The sequence below is a fragment of the Bos indicus genome, chromosome 18, assembly GCF_029378745.1.
Source record: "Bos indicus isolate NIAB-ARS_2022 breed Sahiwal x Tharparkar chromosome 18, NIAB-ARS_B.indTharparkar_mat_pri_1.0, whole genome shotgun sequence".
Taxonomy (NCBI): Eukaryota; Metazoa; Chordata; class Mammalia; order Artiodactyla; family Bovidae; genus Bos; species Bos indicus.
The window spans coordinates 14,434,057-14,449,728 of record NC_091777.1 but is presented as its reverse complement, the minus strand read 5'-3'; the positions used below and the strand labels follow the sequence as shown (position 1 = coordinate 14,449,728).

The window sequence follows — 15,672 nt, the reverse complement described above, 5'->3', positions numbered from 1 at the left end:
GGATTGAACCCAGGTCCCCTGCATTGCAGGCAGACGCTTTACTGTCTAAGCCACCAGGGAAGTTCCTCTAAGAATGCTCAAACTACAGCACAATTGCACTTATCTCACACACTAGCGAAGTAATACTCAAAATTTTCCAAGCCAGGCCTCAACAGTACACGAACCGTGAACTTCCAGATGTTCAAGCTGAATTTAGAAAAACCGGAGGAACCAGAGATCAAATTGCCAACACCCATTGGATCATAGGAAAAGCAAGAGAGTTCAGAAAAACATCTACTTCTGCTTTACTGACAATACGAAAGCCTTTGACGGTGTGCATCACAACAAACTGTGGAAAATTCTTAAAGAGATGGGACTACCAGACCACCTTACCCGCCTCCTGAGAAATCTGTATATGGGTCAAGAAGCAACAGTTAAAACTGGACATGGAACAACAGACTGGTTCCAAATTAGGAAAGGAGTATGTCAAGGCTGTATATTGTCACCCTGCTTATTTAACTTATATGCAGAATACATCATGCGAAATGCCAGGCTGGATGAAGCACAAGCTGGAATCAAGATTTCTGGGAGAAATATCAATAACCTCAGATACGCAGATGACACCACCCTTATGGCAGAAACAGTAGAAGAACTAAAGAGCCTCTTGATGAAAGTGAAAGAAGTTAAAACTCAACATTCAGTAAACTAAGATAATGGCATCTAGTCCCATCACTTCATGGCAAACAGATGGGGAAACAATGGAAACAGTGAGAGTCTTTATTGTGGGGGGCTCCAAAATTACTGCAGATGGTGACTGCAGTCATGAAATTAAAAGATGCTTGCTCCTTGGAAGAAAAGCTGTGACCAATATAGACAGTATATTAAAAAGAAGAGACATTACTTTACCAACAAAGGTCCATCTAGTCAAAGCTATGGTTTTTCCAGTAGTCATGTATGGATGTGAGAGTTGGACTATAAAGAAAGCTGAGCACCAAAGAATTGATGCTTTTGAACTGTGGTGTTGGAGAAGACTCTTGAGAGTCCCTTGGACCGCAAGGAGATCCAACCAGTCCATCCTAAAGGAGATCAGTCCTAGGTGTTCATTGGTAGTTCTGATGTTGAAGCTGAAACTCCAATACTTTGGCCATCTAATATGAAGAACTGACTCATTGGAAAAGACCCCGATGCTGGGAAAGATTGAAGGCAGGAGGAGGAGGGGATGCTAGAGGGTGAGATGGTTGGATGGCATCACTGACTCAATGGGCATGAGTTTGAGCAAGTTCTGGGAGTTGGTGATGAACAGAGAAGCCTGGCATGCTATAGTCCATGGGGTCAAAAAGAGTCAGACACAACTGAGTGACTGAACTGAACTGAACTGTGCCCATAAAAATCTCCATTTTGTACAGCTTCTAGAAGCCTTTCTGCTTGCTAAATGGGATGCTGCCTGATTCATAAATTGTTGAATAAAGCTAATTAGATCTTCAAATTTACTCAGTTGAGTTTTTTAAACACTGATTTCTTTTTAAAAAATTAACTCAAAGCCAAAGTGCTTTCTCTCGGACTCTCTCTCCTGCATGCGTGCGCTCTTTTCTTTCTCTCTCTCACTCTCCTGCTATCTTCTAAATAAAATGGAACTGTAAGACTGATTTGCCTAAAAAAAAAAAAAAATTAACTCAAGAAACAAAAAAATAGTAATCAGCTCAACACAAAAGTTAATTTTTTAGATACTGCATTTAAATATCAGAGCTTAAAATTTTATACCATTTCCATGGGGATCAACAACTCTATCTTAGTAAATGCAATCAGCTTAATATGATGTTGCCTTTCCTTGATCAGAGGGACATTATGAGGCATTTGGAGCATTTTTACTAACTGCCTTCACAGTCCCCTGGGCAGAGCCCCACCAAGCCTCCTGCAGAGCTTCAAACTCTCCCTGTTAGAATAGGAACCTGCACTTAGAAGGACCCTGGGCTTAGTCAAATGCTCTGCTGTCCTCGCCTTAAAATACTGTATCATTTTTTAAGAAAATCAAATCATTTTCACTTTGCAATGGGCCCTGCATGAATTAATAAGGGTAGGAAGAAACTGAGGTCATCAACATAGAGCTACCATACGACCTATGATGTCAATCCCAAAGAAATGAAACACAGAAACCTATTCACGAATCTTCCAGCAGTGTTATTCACAACAGCCCCAGAGTGGAAACAGCCTAGGGGTCCATCAACTGATGATGGGCCAAGAAATGTGGTCCAGGGAATTCCCTGCGGTCCGGTGGTTAGAACTCAGGGCTCTCACTGCTAAGAGCCTGGGTTCAATCCCTGGTCAGGTAACTAAGATCCCACAAGCCATGCAGTGTGGCCAAAAAAACAAAAACAAAATGGCTATCCATGCAGTAGAATACTACTCAGCAGTATAAAAGGGTGAAGTCTGTCTAAGAAGAGATACCACCGCCCAATGTTAAGAGAACACAAGAAAGTGGAAGGGAGCTCTTGCCAGACCCCAGATCTCAAATTTCCAGGCTCCAGAACTGTGAGAAATAGGTGCCTTGTTTAAGCCCCCCAGTCTGTGGGGTCTGTTATGGTGTCCTGGGCTGACTAATACATTCCGTTTACATGAACTATCCAGAAGAGGCAATCCACAGAGTCAGGAAGTAGGTGAGAGGTTACCAGGGACTCGGGGAGATGGGCTGGGGAGTGATTGCTTAATGGGAACAAAGGTTCTTTCAGGGATGATAAAAATATTCGGGAGTCAGCTAGTGGTGATGGTTGTATAACTTCATGGATGTCTAAGAAATTACTGAGTTGTGCACTTTAAGAGGGTGGATTTTATGGTGTATGAGTTATTCCTCAATAAAGCTATTATTATTTTTTTTTTTTAAGGAAAAGAAGGGATATAGTAGAGGAGGTGGGGGAAAACCCCAACTGGGAACCGAGAGGTAGTGGGAGAGGCTTGAAGCGGGGGACTCCTCATTGCTGGACCTCGAAGTGTCCTCCCATTTCTCCCCCCGCCCCTGTTTCCTGCTTTGTCACAGCCCCTGACTCCCAGCCTCTCCCAGGCACTCAGAACCGCCTTTCTAAATCTCGGGTTGGTTCCAGTCTCATCACTCCAGCTGGAGGTCTCTCCAGCAACTCCCCCTACCCCCAGCATGCCGCCCCTACACTGTACGCCCAGCCCCCACCTGCCCCGCCGCCCGTGTGCTGACTCCTTTGCCCTGGACTCATCACATCTTTCTGTGCTCCTGGGTCTTTGCAGGAGCCACTCCTGCCACCTGGAACAGCCTTCCACCTTTCACCAGGCTCACTCCTTTCTCCAGGTCACACCTTCAATGGACCTCCTCCCAGGCCCCTGGCTGTCTTGGCAGCTGGGCCATGAGCTCCTGGATCGCCCGTAATCCCAAGTCAGGCACCATGTTACAACATCCAGAGTATGTGTGTATAGCAGGGGCAGGAGAGGGTGCATTTAGAAAGACTGAAAGTGGCCAAGGTGGGATCAGAGCCCAGGTCTCTGAGTCCAAATCCTTTGACCTTCAGGCCCCAGGTGAAGGATGCAGGCAGTGCTCTCCAGGCCTCAGCATTCCAAGTCTTCAAAGTGGGGCAGTTCACACCTGCTGCTTCCCTCTCAGGATGACGGAAGAGATGAGGTGCCAAGCATCTGTCCTTGTGTGGAGCACTGAATCACCGCCTGCCTGGTGCCCTGCATCTCATGAAATCCCTGGGAGGCAGCCCCCGCATTCTCTCCATTGTACAGGCAGGGAAATAGAAGCTGTACCATTGCAGAGCTGGAATTCAAGCCTGGGCAGCCCGATCACAAAACCCAAGTGGCCATATCACGGTGCCCTGCTTGGGGCTGTTGAGTAAGAGAAATGTAAACTGTGTGGATGAATTATCTACTCCCAAAGAAGGTGAGGCTTTGCTCTTCCCGGCAGTTGGTTCCAGCAGGTCGCTGCCCAGGTGAGTTTGCTTCTCGGCGTCACCAGGGCTGATCTGCGCTCCCTGGAGAGGGCCTGAGCCCACCTCCCTCTCTGCAGGCTCCACCTGCAACCTGGCTCTCCTAGGGACACGCACTCTGGCTCTGCTCCCACCTGCCCTGCCTAGTGCCCTCCGAGGTTTTCCCCAGGGTGGGAGCTTCCCCTTGAGCCTCTGAGGGTGTGTCCCGCCTCCTCAGTTCAGCAAGCTGTGCCCAACACCAGGGTGGGCGCGGGGCTCATTCAGTCCTCTCCCTTGGCTCAGAGTTCATCCCCTTGCTGCCGTTCCTCCCGCAAGTGCCTGCCTCCAAGTGCCTCAACGCAAGCGTGTGCATCCTTATGAGTGTGTCCAGGGGCATGGGTGAGCTCCCCACGAGGGCCACTGTCTGAAAACTGCAGTTGGGAAAGTGGATCTTCTGGAAGGATCCACCGGAGGTGGGAACCAGGAGGTCTTGCCTCTTCAAGTGGCCAAACCCCTGCTGGCCTCTGTGGCTGCCTTGTGCTGTCACCAGAGAGCGCCCCAGCCAGACCCCAGCATTTGGGGTCCCGGCTGGGTGGGCCTCAGACTCTCAGACACTCACAGGCTCTCCGTCCCCTGTACTGGTGCATGGTCACGTGGTGAGGGGCACGGGTGTGTGCAGGCTTGTGCACATGTGCACACACCCCCCATCTTCATCCAGACCCCACTCACATCACAGCCCCACGCAGATGGAGTGAGAGGCTGCGGAAAGGTGGGCTCACCATCAGGTGTGCTGACCTCAGTGGGGACCTTGTTCCTACAGGCTCCATTCCATCCTCTGAGGCACAGACTCCACCTGGCCTCCTTCCCTCCCTGGAGACATCCAGGGGCAACCCTGAAACCCACTGAGGAATGGCCCCCTATCCCTGCCGGTCTCAGGAGGTTTGCAGGCTCCAGGAGGTAGGGGGAAGAGCTCTGGGACCTTCCCTGCCTGAGGCTGTGGGCTTCTGTTGTCTCTGTGGCCCCAGGGCTACCCGCACAGCAGGGCCTGGGCAGAATGAATGAATGAAAATTGAACTAAGGGATAAAGGTCAGCTCAGTTCCCACTGGCAGGCCTTCATCAAGGGCCCCGGATTTCCTCCCACGGTGACGATCCGGGCATGGCACTTCTCACCCCAACACCCTCCTTCACCTTGTGTGTGTTAGTCACTCATTTGTGTCCAACTGTGACCCCATGGACTGGAGCCCACCAGACTCCTCTGTCCATGAAATTCTCCAGGCAAGAATACTGGAGTGGGTAGCCATTCCCTTCTCCAGAGGATCTTCCCGACCCAGGGATTGAACCGGGGTCTCCCGCCTTGCAGGCCGATTCTTCACCGACTGAGCCACCAGGGAACCTGCGAGGCCAACAGAGCTCGGGTGAAGCTCTGTGGTCCTATCCTGAAGACCAGTAGGCTGTGGTGGCCAGGCTCCAGGAAAGCCCCAGGAACCCACCAGCCCACCTGTGGGGACTCGTGGTCCCAAGCAGCCCCTTAGTCCGTTTGGTGCCCAGTGGGTGCAGAGGACCCAGCACAGAGCTGCCTTGTAGGGACCCGGATCCTCTGCTGGTGCCACTGCATCAAGAGCCCAAGGCCCCAGCCAGCCTGCCCATCCTCTCTGCCAGACACCGGGTGTGTGAGTACCAGCCCTGGACAGCCCCAGCCCCAGATTTCACCACACTCAGAAGAGCATATGACAAGGAAACTGTAGTGTCAGCCCTCTGCTGCGGTGGCTGGCCCCCCAGCATCAGAGGACCAAGGCTGTAGGGCCACTGCTGCGGTGGGGGCCAGGCTCTGTGTGAGCTCACTGCCTGAGTGTGACTTTTGCCTTTTAACACCAACCAGCCTCATGTCTTTATGCAAACTTCTATCTCTGCTTCCAGCTTCTTTTGCACAAACATGATGTCACCCCCCAGGAGCACTTCCCACCCGACCCCTTCCTCACCAGGCCTGGAGCCACCCACTCCTCTCTGTCCAGATTTCAGTAGACCCCATCACTCAAGACCCAGGCATGCCTCTCAGATATTCACTGATAACCAGACAGCATGGCCACCGGCTGGCCAGAAGGGCCTCTGATGTAGGGCCACACATTTACTCTTTGGATCCTGGGCTGCAGGGACATCTAGACAGTTCCAGCAGGTGTCGGCACGGCCAGGTGGAGGGCCTTGGGTATTGACAGAGGGTAGCTGAGGGGCCATGTTAATGTGTGCCAGTCAGACACGTGGTGTTTCTTTGGGGTTTCACCCAGACACCGATCCCTCCCCTGGGCCCTGGAGCACCCCAGGGTGTGCTGTTTGTGACATCCTGAGCCTGGAACCCCCCAGCTGGATGTTCACACCACTTGCTAAGCCCCTGAGTCCAAGGACTCGAGGCTGACATTTTAAGAAGTGTCACCTTCCTCCTGCCTGCACCCTACTGTGGCCTTGGGACAAAATACAGGCCGGCAGCTCTTCATCCAGGCGTTTTGTTGCTTTTTCTAACTACGGAATCACCCGCATTCATCGGTGTAGGCGCCCAGGCACCGGGTGTTCCCTTTCTCCAGGCATTTCTGGAGTCACAGCACAGGCACAGTGGTGACCATCCACCCTGTGGTTGAGGACACCGACTTTGTAGAAGGAGAGATTTGGGCTCACACCTCAGCTCTGCCTTTGATCAGCTGCTTGGCTTTGAGCAGCCGACTTGCATCTGTGAGGTTCTGCTTTCTCTTTCGGAAAACAACAAAGAAGTTGTCAGCATGAAGGGACAGTTGTGAAGGTTACACAAGATGCCTAGGGCCATGCCGCATGCTTGGCACATGCCAAGCTCCTGGTGGACGGCAGCTATTAGACACTAATATATTCTTCAAACAGGAGGGAACACTTGCCTATCTGCAGCCTGCCCTCTAACTCGATGGAAAAGTGAAAGTGTTAGTCACTCACTTATGTTCAACTCTTTGCGACCCCATAGAGTGTAGCCCACCAGGTTCCTCTTGTCCATGAAATTCTCCAGGCAAGAATTCTGGCGTGGGTAGCCATTCCCTTCTCCAGGGGATCTTCTGGATCCAGGGATCGAACCTGGGTCTCCGGTATTGCAGGAGGATTCTTTACCATCTGAGCCACCTGGGAAGCCCCATTAACTCAATGGATCATGTGCCAATTAGTTTTTCTCTAAGGCATCAGTTTTAACAGCCAGTTTTAATAGCATCAGGTCCTCACCACTCTGGACATCTAAGTTGTCAGTGAGTTCTCTTATTGTGAACAAGAACTCCATGACATTATACCTGGAGAAGCCACAGAGAGTTTCTGTGCTGCTGGGGAGGGAGTTGCTGGCTGCAGGACTCCTGGGACACACAGAGGGTATGGACACAGGAAACTGCAGAATGTGGTCTGTCTACAGGCAAGCTAATGTGTGAGCACTCAGGGCAAGTGAGGTGCTCTCTACGTAGGTGCTGGGTGGCGATGCCTCTGCCTCTGTTGTCTTTCCTGTCCAAAAGAGGAGCCAGACCCCCACACCAATGGGCAAGAGGAGTGGTATAGAGAGAGGGCCCCGCGTGAGGCTGAAGGCAGATTCTAGTCCAACCAGGTGATTTCAGCACCAGCCAGGAGGACAGCAGTTGAGAGCTCTCTTGGGAGGGAATTCCCTGGGAGGGCCAGTTTGGAGGAGGGGTGGTGGGGGGGGGGTGGGCTGGGGGTGGTCCCAAGGAGAGGCAGGGAAATCGTCTGTCCACCACGCACCGTGGAGCCCTCCGTGTGGCTTCCCATCATTCTAGGAAGCCCCAGGGGGAGCTGGGGTGCCCCCTCCGGGGCAGGGGGACTTGCCATCTCTTCCGCCACCCTTTCCCAAAATGCACTCATCCAGGACTCATGTACAGGAGAGTTCACAGCAGTGGCATCTGTGATCCCCCAAACTAGAAATGACACAGAAGTCCACCAACAGTCCATCCTGTGTGGACACTTTGCAGCCCAGTCCTACAGTGAAGAGTCATACAGCACAGGGGAATGGATGAGCCGGACAGTCACAGTCAGGCAGATGCCCACCTGCCAGTGTTGGTGGAATGAGCAGGACACAGTCCACTGTGCTGGTTATAGAAAGCACCCAACGGTCACAGCAGAGGACAGCAATCAAGATGTAAGCCAGGGCAGGGGTGGGGCTGGCAGGGTGATGGTATCCACACGCCCATTTTATTCATTCGATTGTCATTTTGTATTTTGAGCATAGTTGTATGAGTACATTACATTCCAAAATCAAAATGTTAAAAAAAAAAAAGAGATTAAGACACTTGGTGTTGTTGGACTTTGTGGGAGACACAATTCAAGGGCCTGGCTCCTGGATGCTGGACCTGGTGACCAGGAATGTGCATCCTTCCCAGGCTCCTCCTGGGTTCCTGGGGTGCAGGCTGCGACTCACAGCCCATGGATGGGCCTGGGGATGAAATCTGCACTTTAAATGCCTCAGAGGAGCCAGGCCCCTGGCCATTTGGGGGCCACAGCAGGATTCCTGTTCTCTGAGCCAGCTGAGGGGTCCCTTTGGGGTCTCTTCCTGAAAGCTAGCCAACAGAAGGTGTGCCAGCCATTGGGAACACAGCGGCAGCCCCAGCCCAGCAGGAAGCATGGGGTCCCTGCTCCCTGGAGCCCCCAGGCCCAAGCCCAGTCCCACTCCTTCACCTGAAACATTCACGCCCCAACCGCAGTTCCAGTCTCCCCGCAGGCACATGCTGCAGGAGGCACTCAGCTCTGTACCCCCTTCTCTCCAGATGGAAGTGGGAGCCCCCCCCCAGGGAGTAAAGGACTGGTCCACCCCCACCCTCCCCGGGTCTCTGCCTCATCCTGTGGGGTTCCAGAGGCTCAGCGAGCTAATGGGGTCCTTCCCAGCCTGGCCAGCCTGTGCTCTGGGGGAAGCAGGGGTCCTGGGATTTCTTCTCAGGGGTCTCCCTGCTGGGGAAGCCACATCAGCTGACTTCAGCCCTGTGAGGGGGGACTAGGGGGGACGACAGGGGGCGGGAGAAGTTGGCAGGGCCACGTGCATGTCTGTGAGCACCCAGCATGTCTGCGCAGCGCTGCAGCCTGCAGAACAGAAGCCTGTGCAGCTGCACCACAGTACCGCCTCTCCCCTCCCTCTGTTCCCCTGGAGGAGGAGGAGGGGGAAGGCCCCGAGGCTCCTTACCCGGTAAGTTCTCAGCGCTGCAAGTTTCTCCTGGGGGCTGACCTGGGCTGGGGGAAAGTGGTCCTGGCTGTCCGCCTGGGGGAATGTTCTTTGGAGAAAGGCTTGTGTGCAGGGGAGGAAGAGACGGAGGTGGGGAGGTGGGTGACCCTGGAATGCCGAGGTGGCAGAGATGAGTGAGCCCCCATCTCTGGGGGCAGGGGGCCTTGCCCATGGGGGAAGAGGGGTTTCTGGGAGAGCTCTGGGTTCTCCTCCACCCCCCATCCCCCCGACCCAGGGCTGCTGGCCTCTGTCAGCTGGAGGGAAATTCAGCCTTTGGGATCGTGCTGGCTGCTGGGCTCCCAGGGCAAGATAGTCTCCTCCAGGTAAAGTGAAGGGAGGCTTGTGTTCAGGATGGCGAGGGGCTTGGGCAGTGTGGCTCCATGTGTAGGGAGTGGCTGCAGGCGCCTGGGGGCACAGGCACGTGGCGATTTGTGTCTCTGAGCACCTGGGTGAATAAGCGTGGACAGTGTGTGTCTGTAGTTGTAACCAGATGCTCGGGTTGTGGGCAAGCTGTGATGTGCATTTATGTGCCCATGTGTGCATTTGGTCCCTGTGTTGTTGGTACGTGTGTGTGCGAAGTTGAGTGTGTGTCTGTGTCTGCACCAAAGTGGGAACACGTGTGTGTGTTGGGCTCCGTCGGTGTGTGTTGGATGTGCTGTACGGGGCGATTTTGTTTCACGTGTGCTGTGTGTGTCTTGCGTGCGTGCCTGGGTTTCTGTGTGCTGCTGTGCAAGGCGGGCTCTGTTCTGGTCCTGGGTCGCTCGGCCACCAGGGGCCCAGACGGGACTCTGAGGGAGCTGGCGGGGGCCCTTCTGGCAGTGACACCCACAGGATTAAAGGGTGGAGGAGTGGGTGGTGTGTGGTGTGCGTGTGTAGGTGTGCTGTAGGGCTGTGTGGGCCCTGGGACCTCACCTGTTGGCCTGAGTCCCAGCCATGACTTCACTGCTCCATCACCCTGTGATGGGTGGAGTGGGGGGTGGCTGACTGGCATTTCCAGAGGTGGGGGAGCGGAGTCTGTGTGCGGCCCCCGATGCCCTGGTGGGCCTGTCTCTTTCGTTCTGCACAGCCCCCTGGGATTGAGCTACTGTTAGGGTCTCCAGGTGTGGAGACTGAGGCCCAGGGGAATTAAAGCCTTAACATTAACATTAGGAACAGATGTGGGACAGAGCCAGGCTCCAGGCCCAGAACTCTCTGTGTCTCCTGGTTCTGTGGGGATCTCACTGCATCTCTGAGAAGCAGTTTCACAGACGACCTGGCTGGGGCTTAGAGATGCCACGTGGCTTCCTAGTGAAAGGACTGTGGGCCGCCGAGCACCCAGGAGGCACTGAGTTGGGGTGAGACATGTGTCCTTCTGGGTTTAGTCTCCTCGCTGTCTCATGTCTTAAGCACGACCGTCTGTATTTATGCACCAGGAGACTGAGGCTGGCAGAGCCGGTGACTCGCTGGCTACATTTACGGCAGAGACTGGAAGGAGCGTCCCTGTTGTGTCCTCTTGGCCAAGCAGTCACGTCATGCGTGTTGGGTCTCTGTATGTCCCCGGGGGCCGGGCTCTCAGGAGAGGCAGGTGTTTGTCCAGTGGCACGAGGCCCCAGCCAACGGTGTGGACACCTCCTGGAATCCCCCTGCTCCCCCAGCTCCTGAGAAGCCACCATGGAGAATGGGAGTGGGCCAGGCAGCCCCAGCACCATATCCCTGGCTCCCAGTGAGGCTGTCCTGAGGCCTGCGTACAAGGTGGTCTCCGTCTTCCTGGTGCTCCCCGTGTGCGTGGTGGGCATCGTAGGCAATGCCATAGTGGTCCTGGTGGTGCTGACCACCCGGGACATGCACACGCCCACCAGCTGCTACCTGGTCAGCCTGGCCCTGGCAGACCTCACTGTGCTGGTGGCTGCAGGGCTGCCCAATGTCTCCGAGAGCTTGGCTGGGCAGTGGGTGTACTGCGGCTGCCTGGGCATCACCTATTTGCAGTATCTGGGCATCAATGCCTCCTCCTGCTCCATCCTGGTGTTCACGGTGGAGAGGTATGTGCACCCCCAGTACCCGCCCCCGCCAACAGGTCAGGACTTCCTGGCTGTGGTCCTTGGTAAACTGAGGCTGCTCTCCTTTAATGAAGGGGGTTCTGGGTGAGACCCTGGAGGAGCCCGGTGGAGGGGGGCAGGTGCCTGGAAGTGGGTTTCTCATCTCACCTCTGCTGCTGACTTGCTGTGGGATGCCAAGGCAGCCTGGCACTCCTTGGGCACAGTATTCCCCTTGGGAATGTGGGCGCTGGACCGGACAGTCCCCGGGCCTGTTCCAGCTCTGAAGTTAACACCTGAGAGGCAATTCAGTGTCTCAGGAGGTAAATGCTGAAGCCCGCTGACTGGGTTCAGTATCAGCTCTGCTCCTTCCCAGCTGTGTGGCCTTTGGCACATTGGCCCAGAGACTCAGTGTCTCATCCAGGGCCACACAGACTGGGGACAGAACCCAGGCCTCTGACTTACATACGCTGGCCCAGTCCTGCCTCTTTCCCACTGTGCCATCTGGGATCATAGTGTCCTTGACAACTTAGCCCGAGACCTTTGGTGGTGAGCAGTAGGAAGCCTGCTGGAACTTGCACAGAGGTCAAGGTCTTTGCAGGGGCACCTCTGCCTCGTGGGCCTGGCCAGACCTTAAGGGGCTGTGTATTCTGACTCGGGCCCACTTTCCCCTCTTGAGACTGGTGCCTTGTTCTGCCAGCCCCCGAGGCTGCCTCAACGTGGCCATTCCGCTCCCCAGATCTCCACAACCTCCCAGGTCCATAGTGAAAGGGCCGATTAAACCATCACATCACTTTCGGTTCCTCATCGGGGAATCTGATTGTCCAAGTGCATCAGGTGTCCCCACTGCAGCCCAATAGCCCAGGAGGGCAGGTGGGTCACGGGACCGCCCTGTGGCCTGGAGGTACATCGCCATCTGCCACCCAATGCAGGCACAGACCATGTGCACCACGGCATGGGCCAAGCGAGTCGTGGTGGGCATCTGGGGGACCACGTCCGTGTACTGCCTGCTCTGGTTCTTCCTGGTGGACCTGGATGCTGGCGGGTGCCGGGGCCTGTAGTGCGGCTACCCGGTGGCCTGCAGCCTGTACCTGCCCATCTACCTGCTGGACTTCACCGTCTTCTTCCTCACATCCCTACTGGCAGCCACAGTGCTCTATGGACTTATTGCAAGGATCTTGTTCCGGAGCGCCCTGGAGCACCTGCTGCAGCTTGGGGACCAGCACGGGGACAGTGAGGCCCAGCCGGAGGCAAGAGCCCTGGGGAGACAGCCCTGTGAGCCAGGCGGGGTGCGGGGGCCAGCTGCCACGAGGCCAGAGGCTTCCCTTCATCCAGGAAGCAGGTACGAGGTCTCCCCAGGCTAGGGGGTGGGTGGGGGCGGTTTGCACAGAGATAGGGAGTTTCGGCAAAGGGGTGAATGGACGGGGCTGGGGGTGCTGGCTCCACCCCTGTTCACCCGCTCACTCAGCATGTGTCTCTGGGCACAGATTGTGTGCCCAGCAAGGTTCTAGGTGCTGGAAGCTGGGGAGAACAGAACAAGATAAACATCCTGCCTTTGGGGCTCATGGTAAGACAAGTAAACACTTGTTCTGCAGAATACTGCCCAGAAGAGAGGGAGTTTAGGGGAAAGTTCAAAAAGGCCTTGCTGAGGTGACAACTGAATTAAGATCTGAAATTGGCAGCAGGGCAGACCAAGCAGATACCCAGGAAGTGGTTCAGGTGGGGAGAAACAGAGGGAGGCCCTGGTGCATGAATGGTCAGGAAGGATGGGGGGAGTGGGGTGGACACTCCGGGGGCCCTGGAAGCACTCAGCCCTGACTGGGGCAACTCTGGGGGTCCTGAGAGGAGGGACCACATCTCAGGATTCAGGGGATCCGTACACGTTTGCAGCCCAAGACAGGCGTGTACAGGCTCCCACGTGTAACCACGATGGGCACGTGGAGAGGCTGAGGCGGGGGTGGGCTGAGCAGAGAGGGTCCCTGTGGATGAGCAGCTGAGACATGAGATGGGTAGAAATAAAGGGGGAGACATAGAGACCAGGGAGAGGGAAGCAGAGAGACAGACACAGAGAGAGGGAGACAGGGGGAGAGAGAGAGAGGGAGGGACTGGGAAAACTTGAGAGTACCTTGAGCAGCAAGGAGATCAAACCAGTCAATCCTAAAGGAAATCAACCCTGAATATTCATTGGAAAGACTGATGCTGAAGCTGAAACTCCAATACTTTGGCCACCTGATGTGAAGAGCTGACTCAATGGAAAGACCCTGATGCTGGGAAAGATTGAGGGCAGGAGGAGAAGGGGACGACAGAGGATGAAATGGTTGGATGGCATCACCAACTCAATGGACTTGAGTTTGAGCAAACTCTGGGAGATAGTGAAGGACAAGGAAGCCTGGTGGGCTGCAGAGACACAGAGACAGAGAGGGAGACACAGAGAGAGACAGACGAAAACAAACAGTGAGAGGGAGAGACAGAGAGAGACGGAGAGACAGAGATACACACACACAGAGACAGAGGGAGAGAGACATGAGGAGACAGAGGGAGAGACAGAGAGAAACGGAGAACCAGAGGCACTGAGTGGTCGAGGCCTGCTGGCACTCGAGCTGTAGCATGGCCCCAGTACAAAGCTACGGACACACAGGTGGCACACTTCCTGGGGCAAAGGAGTGATGACTTCATGGGGGTCCCTTACCCCCACCTCCCCATAGACCAATTCCTGAAGGACACTGCAATTCTCCTGATGCCACAAGTGGAGACGGAGGCTCAGAGAGGTGCAGGGGGCTGGCCGAGGTCACCCAGCTTAGGCTTGCTGGCCTCAGCACTCACACTCCCACGCTCTGCCCCCCACACTCTGGAGGCAGCAGCAGGCAGAGGCCAAGATAGAGCAGACGAGGGGACCTCCGAGACCTCCCCTCAGCTCTGGGGTCCCCAGGAAGTTCTCTGCACAGGTCAGTGATGGCTGTCCCTCTGTGTGGCCAAGACATCTGCCCGTTCCCCTCCCACTGACCCTCCTCCTTCCCAGGGATGCCGTGCCCCTGGGCTGGCAGTGGGAAGTCGGAGCCCAGCATGTCCCTTTTCTCAGCCTGCCTGGCGCCTCACTCCTGAGCTGGAAGAACAGAATGGGGTGCAGACCGGGGACGTGACTGTGGCTGGTGGGCCACCAGGACAGCGGCGTGCACAGACGGGCTGCAGGAGAAGCTGGCTCATGGTGTACATGCTGTGTGATCGCTCACTCGGAGCCTCTGCTTCCTCTTATTGTTTTTGTTTTTGCCTCGAGGCTTGTGGGGTCTTAGCTCCCCAACCAGGGATTGAACCTGGCCCACAGCAGTGAAAGCCCCTGAGTTTTAACCACTGAACTGCTGGGGAATTCCCTTCCTCTTCCTCCAGGTGGAGGTGATACAGCGCCACTGGGAGGCCGGGGGCAGGGATGTAACCCGAGTGCCAGCAGCCACTGCGCCCACTTGGGCTTCCCTGAGGCACCACTCCAGGCATCCAGTCTTTATTTGCTGGGGGTCTGAGAGGTCTGGGGGGCGGGGTGCACCAGGGGGCACAGGGCAGTGAGCATTTACCACCCGAGGTGGGGCTATTCCATCAGTGTGTCGACCAGCATGGCTTTGAATGCCAACCCTGGGTTCCTGCATGGGAAACGTTTAGTGTAGAGCCCAGTGGGTACGCTGTAGTAATTTCAGTGATACTGCAATTACGTTCTCATCACATGCTCAGCAAACACATCCTGAGGCAGGAGCCACAGCCTCAGCTCAGCCGCTGGCCCTGCTGGCCCCACAGTGTGAAGGGTGACGGTGGTTGCCCACCAGGCCCTCCTGCCTGCAGGTCACCAAGATGCTGGTGGTGGTCGTGCTGCTGTTTGCCGTCCTGTGGATGCCCTACCACAAGCTGGTGCTGGTCAACTCCTTTGTGGCTCAGCCCTTCCTGGACCCTTGGGTGCTCCACTTCTGTCACACCTGCATGTATGCCAACAGCGCCATCAACCCCATCATTTACAGCCTCATGTCCCAGAAGTTCCGGGCGGCCTTCTGGCGGCTATGCCAGTGTGGGTTGGAGGGGCCACAGAGGTGCACGGCCGGCCTCAGCACCGCCAGCTACAGCATGGTCCGAGACACCCCCCCAGAAGGCGCAGACCAGTGGGAGCGAGGTTGTCGGCCCTCAGGCAGCTGGGCCCCCACTCCCGCAGCAGGGGCCTGGATTCAGCACAGTCTGAGGGCCGCCCTCCCCCTGCCCAGCCCCTCCCGCCTCCTTCGGTTTGCTCCCCTGCTGGATCCTGTCTGCTGATGGCTGGCGGGGCCAGGAGATGGGCAGACACCCCTTTGCTCTGTCCCTGGGCCACAATGTGAGAGTGGGGCTGTCTCGGGTCATGAACAGAGCAGAGTGCTGTTTCTTCTGGCCTGCTGCTGCTGCTGCTAAGTCGCTTCAGTCGTGTCCGACTCTGTGTGACCCCATAGACGGCAGCCCATCAAGCTCCCCCGTCCCTGAGATTCTCCAGGCGAGAATACTGGAGTGGGTTGCCATTTTCTTCTCCAATGC

General features: G+C 55.5%; 1 protein-coding gene across 1 annotated transcript; it reads left to right on the top strand.

Annotated features, from left to right (window-relative positions):
- The first annotated feature begins 10,771 nt into the window (after positions 1-10,771).
- On the top strand, positions 10,772-15,420 carry LOC109571635 (thyrotropin-releasing hormone receptor-like). Its single transcript, XM_019978168.2, is given in 4 exon segments — positions 10,772-11,139; positions 12,038-12,379; positions 12,430-12,475; positions 14,962-15,420. Coding segments are annotated over 4 exon segments (1,215 nt in total).
- The last annotated feature ends 252 nt before the right edge of the window (positions 15,421-15,672 follow it).